This window comes from Lipotes vexillifer, unplaced genomic scaffold (genome assembly GCF_000442215.2).
Source record: "Lipotes vexillifer unplaced genomic scaffold, Lipotes_vexillifer_v1.1 scaffold458, whole genome shotgun sequence".
Lineage (NCBI taxonomy): Eukaryota > Metazoa > Chordata > Mammalia > Artiodactyla > Lipotidae > Lipotes > Lipotes vexillifer.
In genome coordinates this window covers 680,753-708,328 of record NW_006783957.1, presented here as the reverse complement: position 1 = coordinate 708,328, position 27,576 = coordinate 680,753, and the positions used below count along the sequence as shown (strand labels likewise).

Sequence of the window (27,576 nt, the reverse complement as noted above, 5' to 3'; positions counted from 1 at the left end):
TGGAGGGTAGAGAGGAGTTGTTGACCCAGAGCGAAGTGAATGGACAGGTCTTGGTGATTATTGGGCTGAGCCAAGTAACAGAAAGAGAAAAGTCAAAGATGACTCCTGGTACCACCCCAGCCCCAGGGTCCTGGCTTCACTTTGGATGGCCAATGGCATTTTCTCTGAAAGTGTACGGGGGATAGAAGTCCATGGTACCCAAGCTGGACTATCTTTCAAGCTATCTATGTTACCAAAGAAAAGGAAAGCTCCCTTCGGTTCATTGTCATGGTTTTAAAGAAAAAAGGTTAATATCTATATGTTCTTAGAAGCATCATATCCACTCTTGATTTCCACTGAGCAACAATCCCCCAAACCCCAAGGGGGGAATTTTAAACTTTCCAACTCTTAAGTCACCTACCTCACAGCAAACCCCTCTCCCAGGAGATGACACACCTCCTACTTCACAGAGGGAACTGAAACCACAAGGGAACCATGTCAACTTTCCCCCAACACCCCCAAAACTTCCCCACATCCCTCTTAGTGAAAAGGAGGGTGTTCCTTCTCCTATTTAAAGATGCCAATCTCTCCTCCCCTTGCAGTGCTTTAAAGCCATTCCCCATCTACTTCTGGGGAATATATTTGTGCTACAAACTACTTTCTCTTTCTCTTCAACCTCTCCCGCCTTGCAAATTCAGTTCCACCAGATTGTATTAACGGCCTAAATTCCTCACCTTGCCTTCTGCCACGTGGCTTCAAAGTTCTTCTGTCAAGAAGAACGTTGGCTCACAGGACATCTACAGGCATGATGCCAACAGAAGCTTGAAACACACTCACTGATGGGACTCCTTCTACACTTGTGCCTCAGCTATCTCCCTAAGAAGAATGTGCCAGGCTGATACAATGGTCCCAGGTAGAGGAGGCAAAATGCACAGAGCACAGCAGACCCGGCTGAATGGTCCGGCTCAGCCACAGACACACGAGCAAAGGCAGTCTAGATCAGCCGATCCCCAGCCCATCCGCAGATGCATCAACTGTAAACATATTTCAAACTAGAGTTTGGGGATTGTCATGCAGCAGTAAGCTGGTATATATGCTCAAGGGTCTCCCATGTTAAAATATATATGACTGTCTTAGTCCATTCAAGCTGCTGTAAGAAACTGCCATTGACTGAGTGGCTTAAACAACAAATGTTTATTTCTCACAGTTCTGGAGGCTGGGAAGTTCAAGGTCAAGATGCCAGCAGATTCAGTGTCTGGTGAGAGCCCGCTTCCTGGTTCATAGGGTGTCTTCTTGCTGTGTCCTCACATGGAAGAAGGGGTGAGCGAGCTCTCTGGAGTCTCTTGTATTAAAGCACTAACTCTATTCATGAGGGCTGCACCCTCATGACCTAATTACCTCCCCAAAGCCCCACCTCCTATTACCATCACTTGGGGATTAGGATTCAACATATTAATTTGGAGGGAAGACATAAACATTCAGTTCATTGTAGTGACCAACAATAATCCCCATGGACCTGCCTTTGTATTCCCGCCACCCACCACCAATCATCTGACTCCTTTTCAGTCTAACTTCCAGAGTCTTCTACTCTCACTCTTGCTACTTATACCCCCCACCAGTTCTCCTGAAACTGTCTTCCATCATTCCCCAGTGACTGTCTTGTAGCAATATCCAATGGTTACCAGTCAGTTCCCATCTTACTAGACATCTCTGTAGCATTTACCACTTGCTTGTTCCATCCTTTTGAAACACTTTCTGCAAACGTCCTGATAGCTCACCCTTCTGCTTTTCTTCCTGTCTCTCCAGCCACTCAATTTTCTTTATGAATTCTTCTGTTCTCTGCTTTCTGAAATGCCACTGTTCCTCAGACGTATGACTAAGCCCTCTTCTCATCCCCTACACTCTCCCTTGGTGATCCTATCCCCTCTCATGGATCAAGTTATCATCCTAAAACTTCCGGATCACTTACTGCTAGCTTATCTCTCTTTCTGAGTTTCTTACCTAAATATCTGTCTACTGGATATTTCATCTTGGGCATCCCACCAACAAAGCAAACTCAACATATCAAACCCAAAACATGTTTCTTCCAAACCTGCTCCTCTCACCCACATTCCTTATTCAGTGATGAATACCACCAATAACTGACAGAGGTGCCCAAGACAGAAATCTGGGCTTTCTCTTCAGCCCTCCCCTACCCCTTCCCCATCCAAGTATCATGGAATTCTGCCAATGCCACCTCTTAAACATCTTCCAAACCTGTCTGTGTTTCTCCATCCCCACTTCTAACCTAGATGAGGGCCACCACATCCTTCCTGGGGTCCACCCCTCTCCTACCTGGACTTCCTGGTCCGATTTCTGCCCCATTCTCCACACTATCAGCAAGAAACTCTTCTGACCAACACAACTGCTACTTAAAACCCTTCATGGTTTCTACTCTTTAGATGAAGTCTCAACTCTTTAACCAGCTAGCTCCTTTTTTATCTGACCCTGCTCTCTGAAGGGCAGCAGAATATGCAACTTTGACATTTATTTTGAGCTGAAGGCAACTGAGAAGAAGCAATTACAAGAAAAGTTCCCTGTCCTCCCCCATTTGCCTAAAAGCAGGACATAAATTTTCTTATTTTATTCCTTTATGTTTCCCCAGTTTTACTGAGATATAATTAACATATATCACTGTGTTAAATTAAGGTGTACAGCATAATGATCTGACTTACATATATTGTGAGACATTACCATAGTAAGTTTAGTTAACATCCATCATCTCATATAGGTACCAAAAGTTGGGGGGGGGGGATGGTTTTTCTTCTTTGTGATGAGAACTCTTCAAAAACTGCTTTCCCTTGTCCTGTCATTTCTCCACAAATGTATTGCTCTTTATGGAAGATGATGTATAAGCCAGAGTTCTAAGCCACTTCCTTAAGTTATTCATTTTTCCCTGGGTGTCCCCCATTTATACACGCGTGTTTATAGATGTCCGGTCCTCTCTTGTTAGTCTTTTATTACAGGGGTCTCAGTTGGGAACCCAGAAGGGTAGAGAGAAGGTTATTTTTCCTCCCCTATATCCCCGCTTCATCCTCAGCTCTTGCACCAATGCCCTTCTCCTCGACTCTTTAATCATAACTCTCTTTTTAATTCAGCTGTGTACCACACTTTCTCTAGTCTGGTGGCCTTTGCACCAGGCTAGTTCCCCGCCTGGTATACTCTTTCTTTGCTTTCTACCCAATTACCTGATGAGCCTTCCCTTCCATTGGAAGCTCTGCCCTGGTCCCCCAAGCCTGGATTAGGCACCTGAACCATCATGCCTCATGGTCCACATTTCCATGTGGCCGTGGATTCCCACAGCCACCACTGTTGCTCATAAGTTCAAAACTTCCAACTGACTGCAGGCTCAATAAATATTTAGTAAGTAAAAAGGCGGAAGGATTCCTACTTCTCCCTTGAAAAAATTCACTTATCAAAAAGGTTGCTAATTTTCAAGCCATAACCCACATTAACGAAGATTACATGGCCATCACAATTATTAATTCAACATGTAACTGGGTACCAATGATGGGCTAAACGTCTTGTTTATTCCTTTATTCAAGGAAAGGAAACAGACAATAAACCTGTGCAGACCTAAAAATGGAAGTAGGGTTGTCTAAAGACTTGATTGGTCTGACACCAGGTACTCAAAATATACTTTTCCAAGCCAGCCAGTAGAGGGAACTGTTGATTGGAAATGTCAGGTCCCAGCAGCACTGAGGAAGAGAACAGATTCTTCGTCCCCATCCAGGAGGGGAAAATGCACAAGGGGAGCAGGGGGCGGGCAGCACAGACAGGCTTTCCTCTTGTCTGACCGAGGAGCAGGGCCAGCTGCTGTGAAGGAGGTGGCATTGCTGTGCTCAGTCAGAAAGGCTCCAAAAAATGGAGTTTATGGGAAAAGGCGAGGCGATGCTAGGAAACCTCAGAGACGTGCCAAGTTCTAATGTACTTAAAACAGTAGAAACCAAGTAAAAGGAAAACACTTCAAAAATCCATAAAAATCACAATGAAGTCAGACTAGAAATCGTGATCGGCTGTAGTGATAATAAGATAAATACAATGAAGAGGCGTTGGCCTGCCTCAGGCCAAGTCATACATTCTCCTCGGCAGCGGGGCACTCCCCAAATCCAGTTCACAAATCAGAACACACACACAGGCAGCCTGAGCCTGCCAGCCACTCCTGGGAGCCTCACTGCCACCCTGTCCCCAGCAAACAAGTGACATGAATAATGCCAGGCTGGCTCTCAGTGCATTTCCTCCAAAATCTTAAAGATAAGTTCAAGGAGTAACAAGTTTTAAGGATGCACCAGAGGTTACTTGTACTGAACCAGCTTGATATTATCACCAGCTCGGAAGGACCCCTGCAGTTTTCTCACTTCATCTTACTCCTGCTCTTCTGTTCAAGGGGAAGAAGAAACAGAGAAAGTAAACACCTAATGCCATCCCCGGGGCGTGTCATTCATTTCTTTGGTTACATCCTACTTTATACTTTTGTTAGGGGAAGTAAGGTAGAAGTTGAAATTACCAGCTGAATGAGATTTAGGGATTATTTGAGGCTTTATTTTCATATATCCTCTCCATGGTAAACGCCTAACTTAGATTCAGCTGTATCTTTATTCTGCATAAGGACCTGAGAAGGTGAGACTTCGCAGAGAACACAGCCAGGCAGACCCAGGCATCTGCATCCTCATTTATACTCCCGACTCTCACACGAGCTACACAGCTGCGATATCAAATAATAGAAACATGTGGTCGCTTTACAGTTTTCCTTAACCACACAGATTCTGAGGGGGCCAAAGTTGACTGAGGTCACTCCACCGCCCTGGCCAGCGATTTGTTTTGCCTGGGGCAGGGTGTGTGATGCAACCCTGGCAGATGTAACTGAAGCTGTGCTGGAGGCTTCTGGAGATGTTTTCCCGTCTTAGAGAACAGAACATGGACAGGGATTTGTTCCTCCTTCCTGAAGCCTCCTGTATTGTAACGTGAAGCCACGCTGCTTGGAGCTGCCAGGCCATCTTGGGACCATAAAAGGTCAAGAGCATTTCTGAGAAGCCGGCTCCAGGTCCTGACATCAGGAAGCCATGCAATGAAGCAACCCCCCAACTGTTGCCTTCAGACACATCATGTTGCAAGAGAAGACTGTTTCCTCATCGTTGAAGCTTGTTTTGTTGGGTATTCAGTAGATTGCACCGAAAAGCACCGTGGCAGATCCTAGGCTCCAGTAAGAATCAGGGAAACACGAACGGCAAGCAAAGTCCATTTTGAGTTGACAAACTCTCAACCCTTGGGAACGTGGTGGGAAATATAAATTGGTACAGCTTTTCCTAAAGGCCACTCGGCAGGGGCTACGCAAATGTGCACATTTAAAAGATGGACGTCCTTTGATGAAGAGGTTGAGTTCTAAGAATCCATCCGTGCATTTCTTCTCTTTCCTTCTCTGCCCTGCTCTGACGGCCACAGACCACGCCTGCCGGGTTCCTTAGCCCTGAAGTCTCAGGTGTGACTGAGCAGGGGCCCGGTGGAAGGAGGGCGGGTATGAGCCCCTGTCCCCTGCCCACCTCCCTCCTCGAGGGGCTCAGGTGTCCCAGGTCCCAGCTCCTGGGGGCAGCCCTCCCGGGCTCTCTCCCTCTCCAGGGCGTGCCCCTGAGCTCTGCCGCCACCTCCACTCACAGCCCTCTTACCCATTCCTAGGCTTAGACTCTGAGCGCACCTGCCACTCCACCTGTTTCCAGCCGGGATGCTGACAGGTACGCCCTCCTCAGAGATGCGCCCCTCCTCCCCAGCCCGTCAACACAAAGGGCTCCACTCCAGCGTGGTCTGAAACATCCTCATTCAGAAACCCGTGCACACTAGACTTTAAATTTGGGAGATGGGGCTACGTGTGCCCTTGCCCGCCCTGTAGACCCAGCACTTAGCACAGCCCTTGAACATGAAGTGACTGCTGAATAAATATTTGTTTTAAAAGAGGATCTTGTGGGGCTTCCCTGGTGGTGGTGCAGTGGTTGAGAGTCCGCCTGCCGATGCAGGGGACACGGGTTCGTGCCCCGGTCCGGGAAGATCCCACATGCCGCGGAGCGGCTGGGCCCGTGAGCCATGGCCGCTGAGCCTGCGCATCCGGAGCCTGTGCTCCGCAATGGGAGAGGCCACAACAGTGAGAGGCCTGCGTACCGCAAAAAAAAGAAAAAAAAAAAAGAGGATCTTGCATAGAATGGATGACCCGTGGCTTACCGAACTGTCTCAGTTACTGGACTCGGGGGACACGGCCCCGAACACACCATAACTCGGGTGTGCCGCTGTAAGGGGCAGGGAAATCTCGTGTGCACAAGTCTACACGTAAAGATCTCCTAGACAGACTGAGTGAAAAAAAATAAAATTACAGTCTCTACAGAATTACCCCATTCACGGAAATAAAAGGTGCGTGCACACCCTTTGTGTTTAAAAGGAGAGAGAGTGAGTTCTGGAAATGTAACCAGCTGGAACGTGGTCAGTCAATGAGAGAATTGGGGAGAGTGAAAAGGGACTTCTTTTTTTATATAATAATACTTCTGTGGTTATTTTTCACTGTAAGCATGTATTACTAGACATCTTTTGGAATTAAGACATCATCAAATAAATAAAGCTGGTTATGGAATTGGATTAAAACGGGACATCATTTGATTCTATAAGCTGAAAGCCCAAACAGCCTCTCTTTGGTCAAACAGTACATGAAAGTCATGAGCAGATGCTCAGTTGCTTTCCTTTATTCTCCCTTTGATTTAGTGACAGCTCTGTGTCCCTCCGTCATCTCACCCGGGTCCATGAACTACCCCACCCCACCCCCGGCTCTTATACCCACTGACAGGCACCCTGGGTCACCATTAGGTATAGGAACACGTAAAGCCCCAGTTCTCAGAGTGAGGTCCCCAGACCAGCGGCATCAGCATCACCGGGGAACTCACTGAAAGGCACAATCTCGAGCCCCACCCCAGACCTACACAATCCAGAACTCCAGGGGCGGGGCCCAGAAATCTGTGTTTTAACCAGATCTGGGTTAAAACATAGATTACCCACGTGTGGGTGACAGCGATCCCGCTTGTAACCGAGCAGGACCCTATGAGGCCTTCACAGGACAGACCACCACCCCCCGTGTCCTCTGCCTGCCTCTTGTTGGTAGAAAAACTTTAGCCTCGTGGGCCTCCCCCGAGTTCCAAAGAACGAATTTAATCAGAGAAGTGAGAAAATGCAGAAACAAAGGAAAACAGGCAAGCAAGACAAATTAATAATGGTTTAGCCATTAAACAAAGTCAAGGCTCTTGAGTTCCTCCTCAAGGGCTATAGATGATAGAATCTGTCCTTTAAGCTGTTTTGCAGATACCAAAGTCCCCACCAGGTGGTAGAAGTTAGCTGTATGCTGCCCACAAGCACGTAAACCCCAGACGGGTCGGAACCAGAAGGTTGATGATGTTGACTCCCAGCTACTTCCCACCAGCCAATCAGAAGATATCACCTTTTTATCTCACCACCAACCAATCAGAAAAGCGTCCACGAGCTGATCACACAACCCATAGCCCCTTCCCTCACCCTGTCTTTAAAAACCTCTCCCGGAAGGCCTCTGGGGAGTTCGGGCCTTTTAAACACTAGCTGCCTGGACTCCTTGCTTGGTGCCTGCAACAAACGCTGCCCTCTCCTTCACCACACCTGGTGTCAGGACACTGGCTTTACTGCCTGCAGGCAAGTGGACCCAAGTTTGGTTCAGTAACAAGCTCAAGGCTGTGCTCTCAGGGAGGAAAGCAGCCCCGTGAGGTCATGACCTCCACCTGCGGCAATAAATTCGGGAAAAATCACTTCCTTACATGGAGGCAATTAAGAGAAAGAAGGAAATGCTTTCTAATTGGACTTCTTTTAAAGTAGCACAAGAACCATACTCCCCCTCCTTCCCCTCCCCCTAAACAATTCAATCCTAAAGCTCTGGTGGGCAGAGCCAGGAAGCCTCCCCCACCCCCAAAGGCCTGGGTGGGTGTCCCAGGGCTCAGAGCTCCCGTGGAGGGAGCAGGGGCCAAGCAGAGGTGAGAGTGGTTAAGAAACAGACACTACAGACAGAACTTGGACGAATCAGTCAACAGGCCGAGGATTATGGAAGCCAGGAAAAAGAGAAAATACGTTACAATATTTTGTGTCTATAAAAGAAGATAGAAAAGAACGTATTTGTGCATCCAGTTGTTAACAATGGTTATTACCTCTAGAAAGTAAAATGGGAAAAAAGAACTAAGAGTGAGGAGCTAAAAGATCTTCACCCTTAAGTTTAATTGCTTTATGTGTTTAATTGCTTATGTGTTGTTTTTTCCCAAACATTGTGTATCGTTTTCTACAATCAGCTTATAAGAACATCAGCAAGGCTGAGTGGAGAAAGCACCCAGGACGGCCACCACGTGGCCAGCCTCCTGCACAAGCAGTCTGGGTCACATCCCCGCCCCCCTGCCACGCCCTCACCTCTGGTACCCATATACTTAAACACACCCCAGCCATGTGAGTCCTGCCAACTGCCCTCCAGTCTAACTCTGTCTGGAGGGGAGGCTCCACCGGGGACCACCAGCGCTCTTGAGGTCACAGCAGGAGGGCCATGAACACAGGAGTCTTGTCCCCTGTCCCAGTTTCCCGCCCGTGACCAAAGCAATAGGGAGAAACCTTATCGGTACTAGAAACCACAGAAGGACACCATCCACTGGCCAGAATTCCAGAAATGAATTTCTGTCAAAGGCAGTAGAGACAGGAGCCAGCTGTAGGGAAGGATGGGGCATTACAGGGTTTTGTTTTTGTTTTTAACTTTTAATTTTATATTAGGGTATAGCCGATTAACAGTGTTGTGCTAGTTTCAGGTGACTCAGCCATACATATACATGTATCCATTCTCTCCCAAACTCCCCTCCCACCCAAGCTACCACATAACATTAAGCAGAGTTCCCTGTGCTGTACAGTAGGTCCTTGTTGGTTATCCATCTTAAATATAGCAGTGTGTATGTGTCAATCCCAAACTCCCTAACTATCCCTTCTCCCCACCCTTCCCCCCTGGTAGCTATAAGTTCGTTCTCTAAGTCTATGAGTCTGTGCATTACATGTGTTTGAGTAGACCTGGGGCAACTCCAGCAGTGCCCCAGGGAAAAAGGGAGGCTGCGGGGATGCACGGAGACCCACTGATGCCATTTCCAATGCCCAGGCACACGAGCCAAGCAGGAGACCTGAGATGCTCCCACGCCCAGCTCCTGCAGCCAGCAGAAACGACACCAGGTAGGGGTGTGTGGTGCTCAACCTTGGCCGGCACAGACCGCTGCCCCACCGCACGCCTGCAGCCCACGGACGGGAGCCACTGCTGTGACTGCCCTCAGCCCCGCCTGGATTTCTCCCTCTGCACCCCAGGCCTCAGACCCCGAGCCTGGAAAGCACATGGAGCCCTTTCCTCCTCCCTTTGCTGGGCCTCTCTCTAACCTTGAAAGGACCTGTGCCATCTTTGACTTAAATAAACCAGTTCAGGGAAGCACAGGCTCTGCTTAAAGATGAGCGTTATGGACTAAACGTTGAATTCCTATGTTGAAGCCCCGAGCCCCCAACGTGACTGTACTTGGAGATGGAGCCTTTGTGCGGGTAACTTAGGTTAAATGAGGTCAGAAGAGTGGTGCCTGATCCAATAGGACTGGTGTCCTTATAAAAGGAGACACCAGAGACCTGGATCTTGCTCTCTCCACCGTACAAGGACACAGCAGGAAGATGCCACATGCATGCCAGGAACCAAATGGCCCAGCACCTTGACCTTGGACTTCCAGCCTCCAAAACTGTAAGAAATAAATTTCTGTTGTTTAAGCTCCCAATTTATGGTATTTTGGTAATAGCAGCCCAAACGGGCTAAGACGTAAGTATGCTCGTGAAGAAAAAAATAAATTTAACCCAATGAATAGCATAAAAACAAACTAATGAAGAAATATGAAGCATTTCCACAGATCCTGGAGTAAAAGATAGAAAAGAAAAAAACAATGATGAGAGAAAGTTGTGACGTGAGGACCTAACCTACACCTAAGAGGGAACCCCAGAAAGCAAAAACAAAGCAAGGCAGATGCAGTGTTCAAAGAGATAACAGAAAAGTGTTCCCTAAAGTAAAAATATGCCTAATATAAGTCAAACACAGAGAGCAGGAATGGAAATATACGATAGTGACAGCTGGGGGGTTTTTTTGTTGGTCAAACACCGAGAGCAGGAATGGAAATATACGATAGTGACAGCTGGGGGGTTTTTTTGTTGGTGGTGGTTGGTTGGGTTCTTCTCAAGGATAGGGGGCAGGAGATCTTTATAGGCTGAGAAACAGGGTACCAACAAAGACAAAAATCAGGCTGGACTCAGACTATTCCTCTGCAACACAAAATTTTTTATTTTAAAAAAAGCAAAAGACAAGTTGTTATTTTCTGAGTGAAAACAAAAGAAAAACATTTTCTTCAAATAGGCAAGAATTCAGAAAGTGCCTCATGGGTATTAAACCACCACTAATATCCCTACACACATAAAGAGCTTTCACAAATCAATAAGTAACCTTGCCTTCCTGTACTTTCTCATACTCCGGGATAGACTCGTGCTCTCGTCCATGCCTTGTCCCTGCTGCTCAGGAACGCCTGGCATCCCTTCTGTATTCCGGCAGGGACTGGAGTCTGGTGCTCCACACTTTCTTCCTGCCGTGAAGACCTCTTACTTAGATGGCTCAGCATTTCAAAGGCCTGGGGACCAAGTGGAGGCAACGTTTCTCCGACCACCGCTCCTTTCATGTACACCCCTCTGAGCTGGCGTTCCAAAGGCTGAAAGCCAGCCCAGACCCACCTCTCCCCTACGGCCCACCATCACAACCACCAGGACCTGAGCCTTCTGCCACTCGGCTTCTGCTCCTTCTCCGCTCTCTGAAACAGCCTCTGTGCCCACCAGGATCATCTCGCCCATCACCACACACCCAGCCTCACACCACTCAAGTGCATTCCCTCGCATTGTATCTAGACCCTTGATGACCTGGTCCCCTGCCTCCTCGTGGGGCCACCCCTCCCCCATCCTAGATGCACATGGTCCTTGGCTACTCCTAAGACATGCCTGGCTCCCTATTGGTCCTGAGGCTCTGCGGTGCATCGGCTGGCATGGCCTCCCTCTGACCTCTGCAATGCCCAGCTCAATGCCCACCCCCTCCACGACCCGTGTCCCAAACCACCAGGCTAGACGGGGTGTTCTCACGCCAAGGCTCTCAGCACACCCGTTCATCAGGGCCCCATCAGATGGCTATTTAGCTGGACAATTACTCAAGGGCAGAAGTGCCCTTCACTTCACCACCCCTGGTCCCCGCCCAGGTTCTTGGCCAGTGGGGGTAATGAGTGATAAGGTCACGGTCACTGACCGCCTCTCACAATATCCTTTTACTCTTTTGCTGTTCAGGACATTGTGCACCTGGGCTTTCAAAGTCTGGAGTGTCTCCGTGGAGGGAAAGCTTCACGCCCTGACACCTGACGAGGTGGACGTGTGTGAGCACAGCCCTGACACCTGGCTACGTTTGGGGGGTTTTCTGCCTTAGGCTTCTCGATTGAAAAGCAGGTGAGCACAGCCTACTTCCCATTATAGGGACAAAACTGCAAGATGCTGAGTCTCTGTTTCCCCTGGGCTCCGCAATCAGTCACCCACGCTGGATTAGACACAGGTGCCTGTGATGCAAGACAGGACAGGGAAGTCCCCCTTGGGTGGCAACGGCAGAAATTCCCTTTCCAGAATCATCATGCTGTGTGGTCTGGGGTATTTTCTGCAGCGTCCCGGCCCTGAGTCCGGTTCTCAACAACTCTCAGCAATGGTGACTCACATTCTTTAATAAACAAACGCCTTTTCCTCCTGACTCAGCCAGAAGTAGCTTCTCTGCCGGAAACTGAGAACCTGAGTGATGCAACAGACGTAATCTTGACGGCTGGGAATTTTGAAAGTGGTCTATTACAAACCCGGTTAGTACCACGGTTACAAAGGAAATGCAGCTCTGAAGGGACAAGCACAGTTTCATGTTTGTCCCCAAAATGTCCGAGTACAATTCCAGAAGAGGAGAGCTGTGCACAGGGCACTTGGTAAATGCTGGCGTAAGGACCACCTCTGGAGATGAACGTCTCAGGACGAAGTTCACTTACCCTTTACAAGGCGCTCTCACTACCAGCCTCACCTTGTTACACTGATACACTCTCTGCAAGGAGCCCCTGGTTTCCTTTACATCCCCAAGCCAAGTGCAAGGTTACCTCATAACATGTCCACTTTTATACATTCACTGTCACCAGTGCCCCTTCCACTCATGAGCTCACCAGCATCTCCCAGATCCCGGGAGCACAGGGTGGGGTGCAGTGCCCTGGGGTAGGGGACGTGGAGCTGGCTTTCTGGTGCAGCTTCATGTTCAAAGACTTCGGGCAGTTTCAGAGCTAGCTCTGCCCCACACTGAGTCCTGCACTAGTGCGTAAACTGCACTTGGAACAGACAGCAGACCTGACTCCCTACTAGGTCTATTCCTTTTGCTCTCACCTTTGTGCTCTGTCGCCTGTGCTTAGTCATGCTGGCTCTGCACCTTTTGTAAAAGAATGTTGCCTATAGCCTGAAATATACAGGATAGCTCATTCTCCGGGCCCTGACCTTTAAAGGTGTAACACTTTTCCATCCACATAGAGATAAAAAGTTGCAAAACAGAAAACAACAACTGTCTTGTTGGAGGTTTATAGGAACATTGTGACCAGACCTGCTCAGACAGCTGCAAGAACAAAGGATTCTGGCAGGAAGAAGTTTCCAACAACCAGCCACACTCCCTCCCCTCTTAGTATAAAAGAAGCCGGTTCTTTGGGACACTAGTCCACCTCCACCATCCTCTTTGGTCTGCTGGTTTTCTGAATAAAGTCACGGCTCCTCACCCTAACACCTCACCTCTGGGTTGACCGGCCTGTCATGCAGAGAGCAGTATGAGCTTGACTCAGCAACACACTGTCCCAAACACACAAAGAGAATGTCACCCACCTTCAGCCCTTTCCTTGTCCCTCTTAGCAGTAAAGCACGACCTCTGATCAACTACATCCTTCTGCCGTCAATCTCAGGAGCGAGGTCAAGTGCAACCCCCAGCACCACTGCCTGGGAGGGAAGGGAAGCTGGGCCTTACCTGCCTGTGCAGCCGTGATTAGGGCGGTGTTGCCCTCGCTGTCCTGCCAGTTGACGTCAACGTGGGGGCAGTCTGCTAAGATCACCACAGTATCCACAAAGCCGTGGTAGCAGGCGACAATGAGGCCGGTCTAGAAATGAAGAGGGAAGCAGGTCAGAGGGGAAGAGCAAGCATCACCACCCAACAGCAGCGTGCATCCCCTGCCCTGCTGGGCACGATGGGCAGGAGTGAGGTGAGGACCCAGTCCGGGTTCTCAGCACCAGGTTAGAGCAGCTGGCCGTGGTCCATTCGCAGGTGTGTGCTGAGCGCTGAGAAGAGTGAGGTGCTGTGCTTCGAAATGCAGGGACAAAGACCCCGCCCTCGGGGTGTTCGCATTCCATTCTAACGGGAGGAAGAGGCATCAACTACAGACCTAAGATGTAAATGTGCTATAAAGTAGACTGGGTCAGGGCAGTTGTGAGCCCCGGGGCCACACGGCTCAGTCTGGAACAGGTGCTGGGGCGGGCTCACTGAGATGGGGCGCTGGGCACAGACCGAGGAGGTGGGGGAAGACACCAAGGGGACCTGGAGGGGGAGGGGCAGGCAGAAGGCCACGCCTGGCTGCCCAGGGACCAGCCTGGAGGCTGGTGACCACAGGTGGCCTCAGTGGCCAGGGCAGGACTGGAGTTTGCTCTGAGTGAGATGGGGAACGTTTGGGGCAGTCTGCTGTCAATAGTCTGCATCAATTCTGGCTGCTGGGTGGAAAACAGACTCTAAGAGTGGGAGCACGGAGACCAGGTGGGGCTGTGGTGACCCTCTTTCCGGGCACACAGCCCCTAAAACCCTCAGAGTTTGCTTTTTGGATGCTAACGAGATGACTCTTGGTGGCTTCAGGATGGGGGCTGGTCTCTAGGAGAGCTTATTAGAAGGTTAGATCTTTAAGCTCCACTGCCCCTCCCACCCCTACTCCTACCTCTGGGGTGGGGGGGAGAGGGTGGAAAACTGAGTCCAAGGACTAATGGCCAATGATTTAATAGCTGAGCAAATCATACCTACTTAATGAAACCCCCATAACATCCTAAACAACGGGGTTCAGAAAGCTGCTGGGTTGGTGAACACACAGAGGTGCCAGGAGAGAGCATGGAAGCCCCGCACCCCTCCCCCATGCCTGGTCCCGTGCTTCTCTTCCATCTGGCTGTTCCTGAGTTACAGACTTTATAATAAAGCAGCAGCAGGACGTAAAGCACTTTCCCAAGTTCTGTGAGTTGTTCTAGCAAATTACTGAACCCGAGGAGGGGCTGCGGGAAACCCCAGATTTATAGCCAGTCAGGCAGAAGGTGGCCCGTGGGTCCTGCGACTGGCATCTGAGCTGGGGGCAGTCTTGGGGGACTGAGCCCTTAACCCATGGAGTCCTTGCTGACTCTAGATAGTGTCAGAATTGAATTGAATTGTTAGACACCCTGCTGGTGTCGGAGAACTGGAGAACTGGTGTGGAAAAATGACATGGATTTGGTGTCAGAGAAAACCCCAACGCTTGACATCAGGAAAAAGAAAACACCACAGGGTGTTTTTTTCTGCAGATGCTGGTCAGGTGATGACAGTGGTCATCATGCACCAGGAAGCAGGACGAGAACCCCACGTGCTGGCACCCTGACCACAGATTTCTAGCCTCCAGAACTGTGAGAAATAAATTTCTGTTGTTAAGCTACCCATTTTACCTTATTTTGTTATAGCATCCCAAGCTGATTAAGTCACCTTGTAACAAAGGATTCGGTGAGATCCTAAAATTCAACCCAGGGTAAGAATTCAAGATCCAGAGTTAATGATCAAGTGACTCTGAGTCCTGCCAGCTGCACCCACCAGCGCTCGGGGGCGCAAATCTTAAGTTTAGGGCAATCCCACAGTGGCCCAGCTCTATTTTTACCAGATTTTTAATAAGAATGTAATTGTTCATGGAATGAGGAGAGGGCATGGGCAACCCCTCACACTTATTTCAATAAGGCTCCTAGTTGCCCGCCCAATATATTAAATGTCAAATATTAGAATTTTTAAAGTTTTAGAGAATACCATTCATTTTTTAACACAGACATGCATACTGCAGCAAAGTGAACTGTATAATTCTGTGACTATAGTAAAGGCTATCTAATACCTTCCTGCTTGTGCATTCTTTTAAATAGGTCATTCTATCTACAGAATGAAATGTTTCACAATAATTTAATTTTAAGGAGAAACAAGCATGGAGTCAGCCCAGGCAGACTCTACTTCTAAGCTTTCAGTGTCTCTGATAACCAGAGGTCACTGCCACCAACACCTGCATCCTCCCAGCTAACTTGTCAGCTCACTGCTGCATAAATGGTCCAGAAAACTTGGGATTCCCCGCATCGCAAATGCTGCAATCTCACTTTGAGTTTCTTTGGATGACAGTATTTCTCGAATATTCTACAATCATCTCCTGACTTATAAATGAGGCATGTTGTACAAAATGTAGCCACTTCCTTTTTATATAATTCCACAAGGAGCTCATTTACTACAGAAAAAAAATCCAGAAACATAGATTAGAAAAAAAATTTTCAGTCCAGACACAGTCTCTCTCTCTCTCTCTCTCTCTCTCTCTCTCTCTCTCTCTCTCTCTCTCTCTCTCTCTCACACACACACACACACACACTCATACGTAAAAAAAAAATTTAAACCAAAACACAGGATTATTTCCTATATGTTTGTCAGGAATATACAGCAACATCTACCAATAAAAGTAATTCTGTGTCAACATTTCCAGCGGCTGTGGGGTATCATACATATTGCACAATCTTAGTTATTTAATGGATCCCTATTCTTGGACTCTGAGATTTTTTTCCTATTTTTCTCTATTATGAGTCAAACCTGCAATGAAAATTCCTAGAGCTGAGGCTGTGTGCATATCATTTCTTATTTTCTCAGAGGACATTCTTAGAAGCTGTATTTCTGGATTAAAGGAAAGAGTTATTCTGAAAGTTTTTTAACACATATTTCAAACCCGCCCTTCAGAAACATCTCAAAGGACATCTACTTTCACCAATCCTGCCAACCCAACCATTAGTTACGGATTCCAGGGAATTCCCTGGAGGTCCGGTGGTTAGGACTCTGCACTTTCACTGCTGAGGGCCCAGGTTCAATGCCTGGTCAGGGGACTAAGGTCCTGCAAGCCACGTGGTGTAGCCAAAAAAAAAAAAAAAAAAGGATTCCGGTTCAAAGGAAGACTTCCCTTTGGCAGGTAATAAATAAAGGGATGCTCTCCAGGGCGCCTGAAGTTCCTGGTTGTTTTGGAATCAGCCTCACCTCCACTTCTTCCTACCCCAATCAAAAGGGGGTCTGTTCTAGAACCACAGCCCCTTCCAGCCCCTAAGGTAAGCCTTCCCTAAATGTGAAGTAAGCCCCTTCTGATGGTGGCCTTGGAAATCTTAGCATAACCTTAGGCCAGAAATGAAGATTATCAGGGAAAAAAAATAGATAATGCAATTTAAGGGCTCAGGGTAAAATGGTATTGAACACAGAACACAGTAGCTCTAGTCTCCACAGAGACTTCCATTACTACTAAAAATCATTACCTTTATCACCTATTTTCTGGGAATCTGTTCCAAATGGCTGACATTTCCATTTTTAAAACTAGTGTTTAGCTATAACTTAAACTCTGTTTTGGCTGGGTCATCTTAGTGCCCCCGACAGGAAGCTGGGAGGGGAGCTACAATCTTTACCAACCCCTGACCATGGCCTCCCAAGACCATTCAACAAAGGACCTGTCACAAAGGAAAGTACTGTCCACGCGCCGAATCGTCAGAAGCCCACTGGCACGTGGTTCCCTGAAGCCACAGACAGCTTATTTTTTAAATTACAAACAAAGCATTCATGAGAATAAAATATTATTATTAAGGGGAAAAAAAGTAAGCTACCTACAAGTGGAAGCGCCCATTTAGAGGTCAGCTAGAAACTCTAGGCCCTCGAAATACAGCCCTAATTTTCAAAGCCTACATACAGTGGAAAAGTCAGAGCAATGATAACAGAATAAAGTTGAGATGTTTCTGCTTAAAAATTGTAAGCATTTGTACATGAAAACCCAAAGATAAACAAACCAAAACCCTATTCCTTGTAGGAAAAAAGGATGATATTACACTAGGATTCTAACAACATCATTTATTACATTAACAGATTAAAGGGGAGGGTGAAGAAAGAAGATCATCCTCTAAGTATGTTAAACCTCTCAATACACACACACACAGACACACACACTAGCAAATGCACAGAAACATCTGGAAGGATTGCACCAGAATACTGAATTAGCATCCTCTGTAGAAGAAAGGGGATGAGAGGCCTGTTAGTTTTATGTGTACCCAGATATTTGGTCAAACGTTACTCCAGGTGTTCCTGTGACAGTATTTTTGGGATGATATTAACATTTAAATCAGCAGATGCTGACTAAAGCAGATTACCCTCCATGACGTGGGTGGGCCTCATCCACTCAGTTGAAGGCCTGAACTGAAAAAGAATGCCCCCCCCACTCCCCCCCCCACCCCGCAAGCAGGAAGGAATTCTCCTGGCAGACTGCCCTTGGACTCAAACTACACCTCTCCCCTGGGTCTCCAGCCTGCCAGCCACCCTGCCGATTTTGGACTCGCCCAAGCTTCCACAATTGTGTGAACCAATTCCTTAAAATAAATGTCTCTATCCCCCTATATACAGAGATACAGATATAAATGGACAGCTATGGACAAATCTCACTAACTAGCTGTATCTCTCTAAGAATCAATATATGTATACATGTATCTATCTAACCATGTATATCTCTATATGTCTATAGATACACACACACCACACACACACTCTCTGCTGGTTCTAGCTCTCTGGAGGCCCGTGATTAATACAGGGTAGTTGGGGAAGGAACACTTCAGAGAACTAATTTCACTTTTCACTCCATTTCGGTACCATTAGAATTCTTTAAAACAAAGCCATATTCGTGAGGAACTTACACGATTTTACTTCACAATGAAAAACAAGAAAGCAAACACGGTGTTTAACAATAGTCTCATGAGGGAATACAGTTTTATAACAACAACTGTAAACAACTAAAAAAAAGATCCATCTGTGAAGAGGGGAGGGGGGCAGTGGGCAAAAGAAACAGATTGTGACAAACAAGGGGGAGACTGCGGCACCAAGATGCACGTACAAACCCCACAGCCATATGGCACAATAACACAGTAATTCCCCTGACCATACAGAAGAAACAGGACAGTGCCCATTTCCAACTGGAAGGAAAAACTCCACCATTCATCGTATAACTTTTAGGTTCAGAACCGAAAGTACACTCAGCTACTTGAAAATTGATTTCTATGCCTTTCTCCATAATAATACCACCGACAGGGGCAGGGAAAAGTTTATGTGACTTGATGAAAGAACTTGGAGAATTCTGGTCTTCTTAAGCTACACTATGTTTCTAAAAGGTGACCATGCGTCACCGCTACTGTGGGCATAATTTGTTGGGTAAAATGTGTTAGCCATTGTTTCAATAGTCTCATTTATGATTAACCACCATGACAAGAAAGTAAATGCCAGGATGAAAATTTGATCTATGTTGGTTACTGCCAGGTCCCCAGCTCTGAGAACATAGCTGAGCTAACATATACTTGTTGAATAAACGAACGAGGACTAGGGATTCGGTAAAGTTTCTTCCTAGATGGTAAGTGGATCTGAACTTTGCACCATCGCATTCAATGGCGAGGGCATGGCCGGGACCCTCTGGGCAGCACGCACTGCCCAACCTCGGCCTGGCACGTACACTTACGGGCATCACTCCTACACATTTGGTGGAAGGCAAAAGAGCCCAGCAACTATCACAGTAACAATGCCTGAACTTGCGGACTTTAAATAATTCTCATCGAAACTATCACTCTGTAAATGTGGCTTTGGTGTTATGTATCTCATAAAACATTTGCAGGGAGTTCCCTGGTGGTCCAGTGGTTAAGGACTCCACGCTTCCACTGCAGGGGGCCCGGGTTCCATCCCTCGTCAGGGAACTAAGATCCCCCAGTGCCGCACAGTGCAGCCAAAAAAACCAAACAAACCAACAAAAACACTTTTGCAGATGTGTGTGACAGGACGTTTTACTCTGAGGATTGTTTCCGGGTTCCTTGAGACATGTTTACCATTGGGATAGCTGATGAGGTCAAGGGGCTGATGGGAGGTAGTCAGCAAAGCCCATAATCTGTTGGTGAGCCTGAAAATCTGTCAGACAGACATAATAATACAGCTACTAGGCTGGCGTTCTAGTACTAAGACTGCAGCAAAGTTTCCCTCTGTTAACTTTAAAGACGATGCAAATTAATACAGGGACTTAAGAAAAGGATATTCCACTGGGGGATGAAGATGGGAATCCAGCATGAAAATAAATTATACCACTTGATCACAGCAAATACAATGGTACAATTATACCATTTGGTCACAGTAAGAGGGATGAGGTCCCCATGAGGGACTGGATTCCTGGTTCAGCCTTGCTCTGTGATGCAGACACACAGACCAGCGCAAGACTGACTTGGATTTTCCATTCTGAAAGTCTTTTGAAAACACCTTCCGACCATCTAGTTAAGCTATTCTCCCACCGAGATTCTAAAGGGAAGGGGTATCTTATAAAAGCCTTAATAATTCTATTTTCCCATGACATCAGTTCATTATTTCAACGTATTACAGAAAAAATGGTGGGTAATGAGGCTACAAGCCCAGCTCCACAGGTGGAAATCCTTTCCATGGGCCTAACCTCGAATGATCGTGAGAGAGGGCGCCCCCTGTAAGGTGGAGAATCCTAAAACATGCGGCTGTGAGGAAGCCCACTGTTGCTGGTCTTCAACACTTCACTGAACTATGAAATGATGCTGTGAAACCCTTCCCGGCTGAGTCAGGGCTGTCGAATGAACCCAAGAGCAAAGCCCAAACAGCAGACTTCCCCTCCCCAGGCATTCAGATTTCCATGCAATTTACATGCTATGGCATCTATTTCCCTTTGAACACACACAAGACTGGAGGTGTGATTTTTAGTATCTTCAGATGGATTACTCTCTGCAACATGCCATTAGAAGTGAAGAGAGTGAAGGGCATGTCCAGGTCTGGTGCGCAGCGGTTGGGCCTGGGGGTGACCACTTGGCCAGCAGGGAGGTCCCGAGGGGTCTTCACACTGTAGGGTGTAGCCAAGCACCTCTCAGCAGACAGCTCACAGTGAGAAACCCCACGGAGCATCCCATGTACACCTTGTGCAGCAAACACTTACCATGGGCTGAGCCGTGCCAGGGCCCATGCCGACACTGGGGAACCAAACAGAACCAGGCACAACGCCTAATCACCGGCTGGCACCGGATACTACCGACCCCGCGGCACACTTCAGCAAGTGCGCAGGCGTGTTCATCGTGGAAAAAATAAAAATCCAATATTGAAAAAAACTAAAACCAAAAGTAATATAACAAACACCCATGTCTCATCAGCTACAATAACAAAAGCTAATATTTTGTCATAATTTCTTCAAACTTCTGTCCGAAGTCAACATTCCAGAAGTAATTCCCTCATGTACCTTTCTCCCCAGAAACAACCACTGTTTGGTGCTGATGGGTTAACCTTCCTGATTTTGCTTTTGAATTTTTCCTCTGCATGCATGCATCTATACACAATACATAAAACATAAAGTACTATTTTGTATTTTAAGTATTTATGGAAAATGGTATTTCCACATACATGTGAGCCTGCAACTTGATTTATTCAGTGCTGGATGGGAGATCTTTCCACATTGTGACTAGTATAGTACCTCCGCAGGTGGGTCCCTCACTAGTCATTTATCCCTTAAACTTACGGACATTTAAGTTGTTTCCAAATTCCCCCAATTGTAAATATGGAGCCCTGGAATGAAAACTTTGATCTGTATGCACCTAGGCTAGGGCAACCTTGGAATCCGTGACTAGGTCAGAGTTTCTGGACCACAAAACTATTTTCCTTTGGGGGTCTTTGATAGCTCTTGAGTTTGAGTGGCGGTCCCCTGTATTGTGAGACGTTTAGCTGCATTCCTGGCCTCTACTCACTAAAGGCCAGTAGTATCCCTCCCTCTCATTTATGACAACCAAAAATGTCTCCAGACATTGCCAAATGTCCCCTGGGGGGCAAAATCGCCTCTATGGTGAGAACCCCCATGATAAGTGGACTAGCTGTGGGTAGAAATGTACCAAAATGCTCTCCAAAGTGACTGCAACTACCTAAACGCCCCCTTCAGTGTGTGAAAGTTACAGTTCTCTTCATTCTCATCAATACCCAGTACTGTGAGTAAACAGAGACTTTTCAACCTTCACCAACTGCATGCGTATACATTGTTATTGTGTTTTTAACCTGCATTCTCCTGACTGGCGGTTAGATTGCAGATCTAATCAGTATGTGTATTGGCCACATCTTCAGTGAATAATTTACGTCCTCTGCCCAATTCCTATTGGCTTCTTTTCCTTATTGATCAGCCTGAGTTCTTTATATATTCGCGGTCAGCACTAACCAACAGAAATATAACGGGAGCCACAAATGTAAGCCACATATTTAAAATTTTCTGGTGGCCATGTTAAGAAAAGCAAAAAGAAATGGGTGAAATTTATTTTAATAATGTAATATTTTATTTAACCCAACATGGCCAAAATATTATGATTCTAACATATAATCGACATTAAAATTTTTCATGAGACATTAATGAAACAATAGGTCCTAAGAAGATGCCCTAAGACGTGCTTAAATTGCCAGGAATAGGCTTTTGTAGCCTAGAAAGGGGCAAAGGGAACTGCTGTGGAGAGCTGTTGCCTCAATAATGTCAAACTATAAATAATAAATGAACTCAGAGTCTAGCAGCAAAATAAATAGTTGGAAGCTCACCACCTGTGTTTTGCTGTCCTGAGTAAGCCTTAGGATTCTTCCAAAATGTCATTATGGACATTCTCCATTCTCTTTCACTTATGCTATCATTGGCATGTAGAGGGTGCATACTCACCCAAATATGTGATGGGCCAGGAAGGAGCTGGTGAAGGCACACAACAAAAACTAGGTACACAACAAAAAACAAGGACAATTGGTTGTGGTCGTTGCTAATTGTTTCCACATTATCTACTCCTCCCACCACGTGGTAGAATTGCGTTTATCACTCCTTTTTGACCTCCGACTGGACTCTCTGTTTGGCTGGTGAAATGCAAGCAAAATGGCACGTGTCAGTTCCAGGCAGAAGTTTTAAGGGACCGTGAAGGACCTGCCACATTCCCTTTTCTTTTTCTGCCTTGACTCTCCCTGAAGCTGAGAGCCGGAATGTCTCTCTCTGAGCCTGGATGTGTGCAGGCACGGAGCCCAGAGCCCCACCATCACCTCCAGCCAACCCGCAAGAGCGTGAATGAACAAGAAGCAGGACTTGGTTATTTTAAACGCCAGAGATTTGGGGCTGTATGTTATCACAGTTAACATACCCTATCCAAACATAACTTATTATATAATATGCATAGTAGTGTATATTTATAAATGTGTCAATAGTTACTCTAATTTTTTCCTTGGAAAGAACTGTTCTTTAAGATTATGTCTTTGCTACTTGGGTGGGCATAAAACTTACTTTCCTTTATAAAAGTGACAGGGATAGGAAGTTTAGGGTTACCTTTTTAATCTTTCTTAACTTGAAAAATAAAAATTTGGTAACCATGTCATGCCACATATTCCAAAAACATCTTACACGAGGCCAGTCCACCAACCGGGGAACCACTGTTCCATGGGTACCATTTGGTGCCACCCAGGGCTTCTGAACTAAGTCCCTATGGTTGGGTTCTCCCCAGAGCCATCCCTTGTCCCTACCCCTACCTCAGTCTCCTTGCCTCCGAGCCTCTGCAGGTCATGCAGGCACCTCTGCCTGGGGTACCCTTCCTCCCACCCTCCAGCCCCCATCACCCAGCCTGCCTGTCGCACGTCCGATTCTTCTCCACATCTTGGTTCAGCCCTTTTCTACCCATCTTCTGATGCTCTCATTGGGCTGCCAGGCACACTCCACTCCTCACTGGGAGGTAAGCTCCAAGCGGAGAAAGACCACATCTTTTTAACTTTTCCCCAGTGCCCCATGTCTGCAAGACACTCAATAAGCATTTACTGAATGAATGAAACGCCCCTGAGATGTGTCAGAACCTCCCACCTCGAGCAAGTACTCAACTTACTCTGAACCGAGGTGCTGACACACGATGAGCTCCGGGCTTTTTATCTACTTCCACCTTCAAGTAAGGAAATGACCTGAGGTCCCAAGAAAACCTCAAAGAAGACAGTTGCCTTTAGTGTGGTAAGTATCGCTCTAAGCTGGTGCTTTTGATTCGGGACTGAATAATATAGGCATGAAAACAACAGCCACATTCAAAGAAAACGAAAGCGGTTGGAAGGATTCATTGTAGGGACATCAAAAGTACGTCAAGGGATCTGTACCTGCAAAAGCCTGAAAACAACCCAAATATACTATACGTGGAGATGATGGGCTAATGAAACACACACTCTATGTGGCACTATGTCACCCTCAATAGGAATGAGGCTAAAATGCATGAGCTGATGTGGAAAGATCTTCACAGGGTAGCATTAAGTAAAAATAATAATAACCACAGGTCAGAACAGTGTACATTCAGCCCTTCGTATCCACGGGTTCCACATCCTTGGATTCAACCAACTGCGGATGGAAAATATTTGGGAAAAAAATTCCAGAAAGTTCCAAAAGGAAAACTTGAATTGCAGTGTTCTGGCAACTATTTACATAGCATTTACATTGAATTAGATATTATACATAATCTAGAGATGATTTAAAGTATATAGGAGGGGGACTTCCCTGGTGGGGCAGTGGTTAAGAATCCGCCTGCCAATGCAGGGGACACGGGTTCGAGCCCTGGTCCAGGAAGATCCCACATGCCGCGGAGCAACTAAGCCCGTGCGCCACAATTACTGAGCCTGTGCTCTAGAGCCCGCAAGCCACAACTACTGAAGCCCACGTGCCTAAAGCCTGTGCTCCACAACGAGAGAAGCCACCACAATGAGAAGCCCCCACTCGCTGCAACTAGAGAAAGCCTGTGCTCAGCAACAACGAGCCAACACAGCCATAAGTAAATTAATTAATTAAAAAATAATAAAGTACATAGGAGGATTGTGTAGGTTCTATGCAAATACTACATGATTTCATATAAGGGACTTGAGCATCCATGGATTTTGGTATGGGGGGGGCGGTCCTGGAACCAATACCCCTCGGATACCAAGGGACAACTGTGTATGATATGACCTCTTTTTGTGTGAACTTCTAAAATGTGTGCACGACTCCTGCAATGGCACTGTTCATAAAAGATCTTTTATTTTTCTGAAAGAGGATATAAGAAATTTAACTGGCCACCTTCAATCCACAAACTGTGAGAGAGGAGCCTTCAAAGTCGTATTATGTATTTGGGATCTGTTTCAATGTCCTTTCGAGGCACTCACTTTTTTTCATTACACAAATAAAGTAATATTGGCAGTGAGGCTACAGGGGATATTTAATTGTTATTCATGCTTTCCTGCTTTAAATAAAGAGATGCCTAATAACCTGTTTTAAATAAAGAAATAACAAACATTACTGAAGATAAAACATATACAATTATATCAGCAGAATTCTTTCAGCAGCAGGGCTTATCTTTAGATTAGAAGTGGATAAATTCAAGGTTGTCATAATTCAAAATAATTTCCCTATGGATTAAATTTTGCATAAAATGTGAATTTTCCTATCACTGGATTTATAATCTTAGATTGTTAGTGATTTTAGGAAACTACTTTGTTCAACTATAGTCTCTTTTCAAATCCAGTTTTTTATACACACACACACACACACACACACATACACACACACACACATCTCCAAATACTTCTAATTCTAATTCATTTATATACTCCTAATGCAAAGGGTATATATCTCAGAAGACTGTCTAACTTTCCCAATAATGACTGTGAGTTTCAGAGAGTCCCCTTACAAGTATTCAGTGTTGGAAAAACCACACCTGTTAACTAACAGCTGACCTGAAGGCAGGTCAATTGTCATCAATAATAACACGTTCCTCTCACCATTTATTTACTTAATCTTTTTGAAGTTAGCCTTGGAATTTTTACAATGGATACACAAAGCTCAACAGAGACCTTAAAAGAGAGAGAACAGTTGGAAGACCAAAATATAGAAAACCAAATGGAGCAGAAACCACCCTCCCCAATGAGAACGAGCTCCCGCGGGGTGTGCTGCCCTAGCACCTATCCACACACCAGGGCCCGGTCGTCCAACCCTAGTCAAGCCTTCAGCTCATACAGCCCCAGCCAACATCTGACAGCAACCTCACGTAGAGACCTTGGGTCAAAACTGCCCAGCCAAGCTGCTCCTGAATTCCTGAGCCTCGGGAATTGTGAGTGAAAATAAATGCTAATTGTTCTTTTAAGCCACTATATTTGGGGGTGATGCCATGCCGCATTAGATAAGTTAATACAAACACCAGCAAGTCCTAAGGATAGACTATCCAAAATCCAATCACAGTCTTCTGAAGCCCACAGGTACTGAGACAATTTATTTATTTATTTAACATCTTTATTGGAGTATAATTGATTTACAATGGTGTGTTAGTTTCTGCTTTATAACAAAGTGAATCAGTTATACATATACGTATGTCCCCATATCTCTTCCCTCCTGCGTCTCCCTCCCTCCCACCCTCCCTATTCCACCCCTCCAGGTGGTCACAAAGCACCAAGCTGATCTCCCTGTGCTATGTGGCTGCTTCCCACTAGCTATTATTTTACATTTGGTAGTGTATATATGTCCATGTCCCACTCTCTCACTCCATCCCAGCTTACCCTTCCCCCTCCCCATATCCTCAAGTCCATTCTCTAGCAGCTCTGTGACAATTTATGTTAATAAATTCATCCTGAGAACTGGATCCTTGGATTCAAGTTGAATATATGCTTATATAAAGAAATACATAATTAAATAAAATGTACTAGTATTTCATTAATAATCAGCCATTGAAGAGCTACTGCTAGATATTATGCTAGTTACAAGAGAGATATAATTAATGCTACAAACGAGCTAAGAAAATTTTCCTTTTGGGCTTAAATCAAGACTCATTACATTCTCAGAAGACATGAGAACAATGCTATTTTTTCCTTCTTTGAAAAATGTTCTCCTTTTGAAATTTAAAAAAGTTAAAGAACATGTTTTTATTATATAATCAAACATTATCAAACATTAGTAAAAATGAGGTATATAAAGAATTTCAGTCATGAGGAAAGGCTTAACTTAAAAAATGAAAAATATATATACTTAAACTAGCCTGCAAAATTCTGCATCAACAATGCATGAAAAAAAAAAAAAACTAGTAAGAAATGCACCAAGATTTCAGTAGAGCTTGATTCTGGCTGATGACATATAAGTGACATCTTTTTCTTTATACTTTTCTGTAGTGAAAAGTTCCATTTTTCCTATCATGAACTTACTTCTATTTAATAATCAGAAAATTTTAAATTTTTAAGGAAGCAAAGTTCTGATAATGCTTCCCAATCTCCTGCTTGCAGTAAATGGCAAGTTCACAGGCTGGGAGGAAACAGTACAAACAAGAGAAAGCTGCTGCTTATCCCCTTCCGGAAAGAAATGGGGAGGGTTTGAATAAATTGACCGTCCAGCAAGCAATCAATAAATGAAAAACAAATTGGACCTTTCAGGATCTGTAGATTATGATCAGCTTTATGAATTTCTTACAAAAACCCTCCATAAAGTTTCAAGAAAGAAATCCAAGTTGTCTATTCTGTTGGCCTCAAAGAATTGAAACCCTTGTTGATGTTTAACTTACTCCAAGTGCTTCTCACCCTAAAGCTCCCATCCAGCTGCTCTGCCGTAGGCTCTCAGACAACGGTACATTCTACTCATGATAATAAAACTCTACAACTGTTTTTCAAGGCCATTTCTTCCTCAAATATTAGGTCTGTAATGCACAGATACTGGGTTGGGTCACACAGAAGGTGGCATCACTTAGTACAATCCAATCCAATCGATGGAGGATAAACAACCTGGGTAATTATTCCCCCAAACCATCTGCTTATTGTGTTCTGACTGGTTCGGGGTCGACCCTGGCCACTCAAAGTGGGGGTCGCTGGACCAGCAGTAAGCAGCATCACCTGGGAGCTTGTTAGGAATGCAGACCCTTGGGCCCCAGCCCAGACCTAGTGAATCAGAGCCTACATTTTCACAAGCTCACAGCTGGTCTATAGGACATAAAGTATGAAGGCCCCTGGGGCACAGGCTGGGGCTCTCCGATGGACGGTGATGGTTGCTATCACTACACCTGGGAGCCTAGGGTACAGACTTCTCGGTCACATCTTCTGGGATCTCAGAAACA

The 27,576-nt window shown here is 46.0% G+C and overlaps 1 protein-coding gene across 1 annotated transcript in view; it reads right to left on the bottom strand.

The window, feature by feature from the left end:
* ANKRD33B (ankyrin repeat domain 33B) overlaps window positions 1-27,576 on the bottom strand; it is an 85,851-nt gene that overhangs the window by 25,985 nt on the left and 32,290 nt on the right. The window contains exon 2 of the mRNA XM_007456444.1: window positions 13,166-13,295. Coding sequence (XP_007456506.1) covers window positions 13,166-13,295 — 130 coding nt within the window. The remainder of the gene's footprint in view (window positions 1-13,165; window positions 13,296-27,576) is intronic.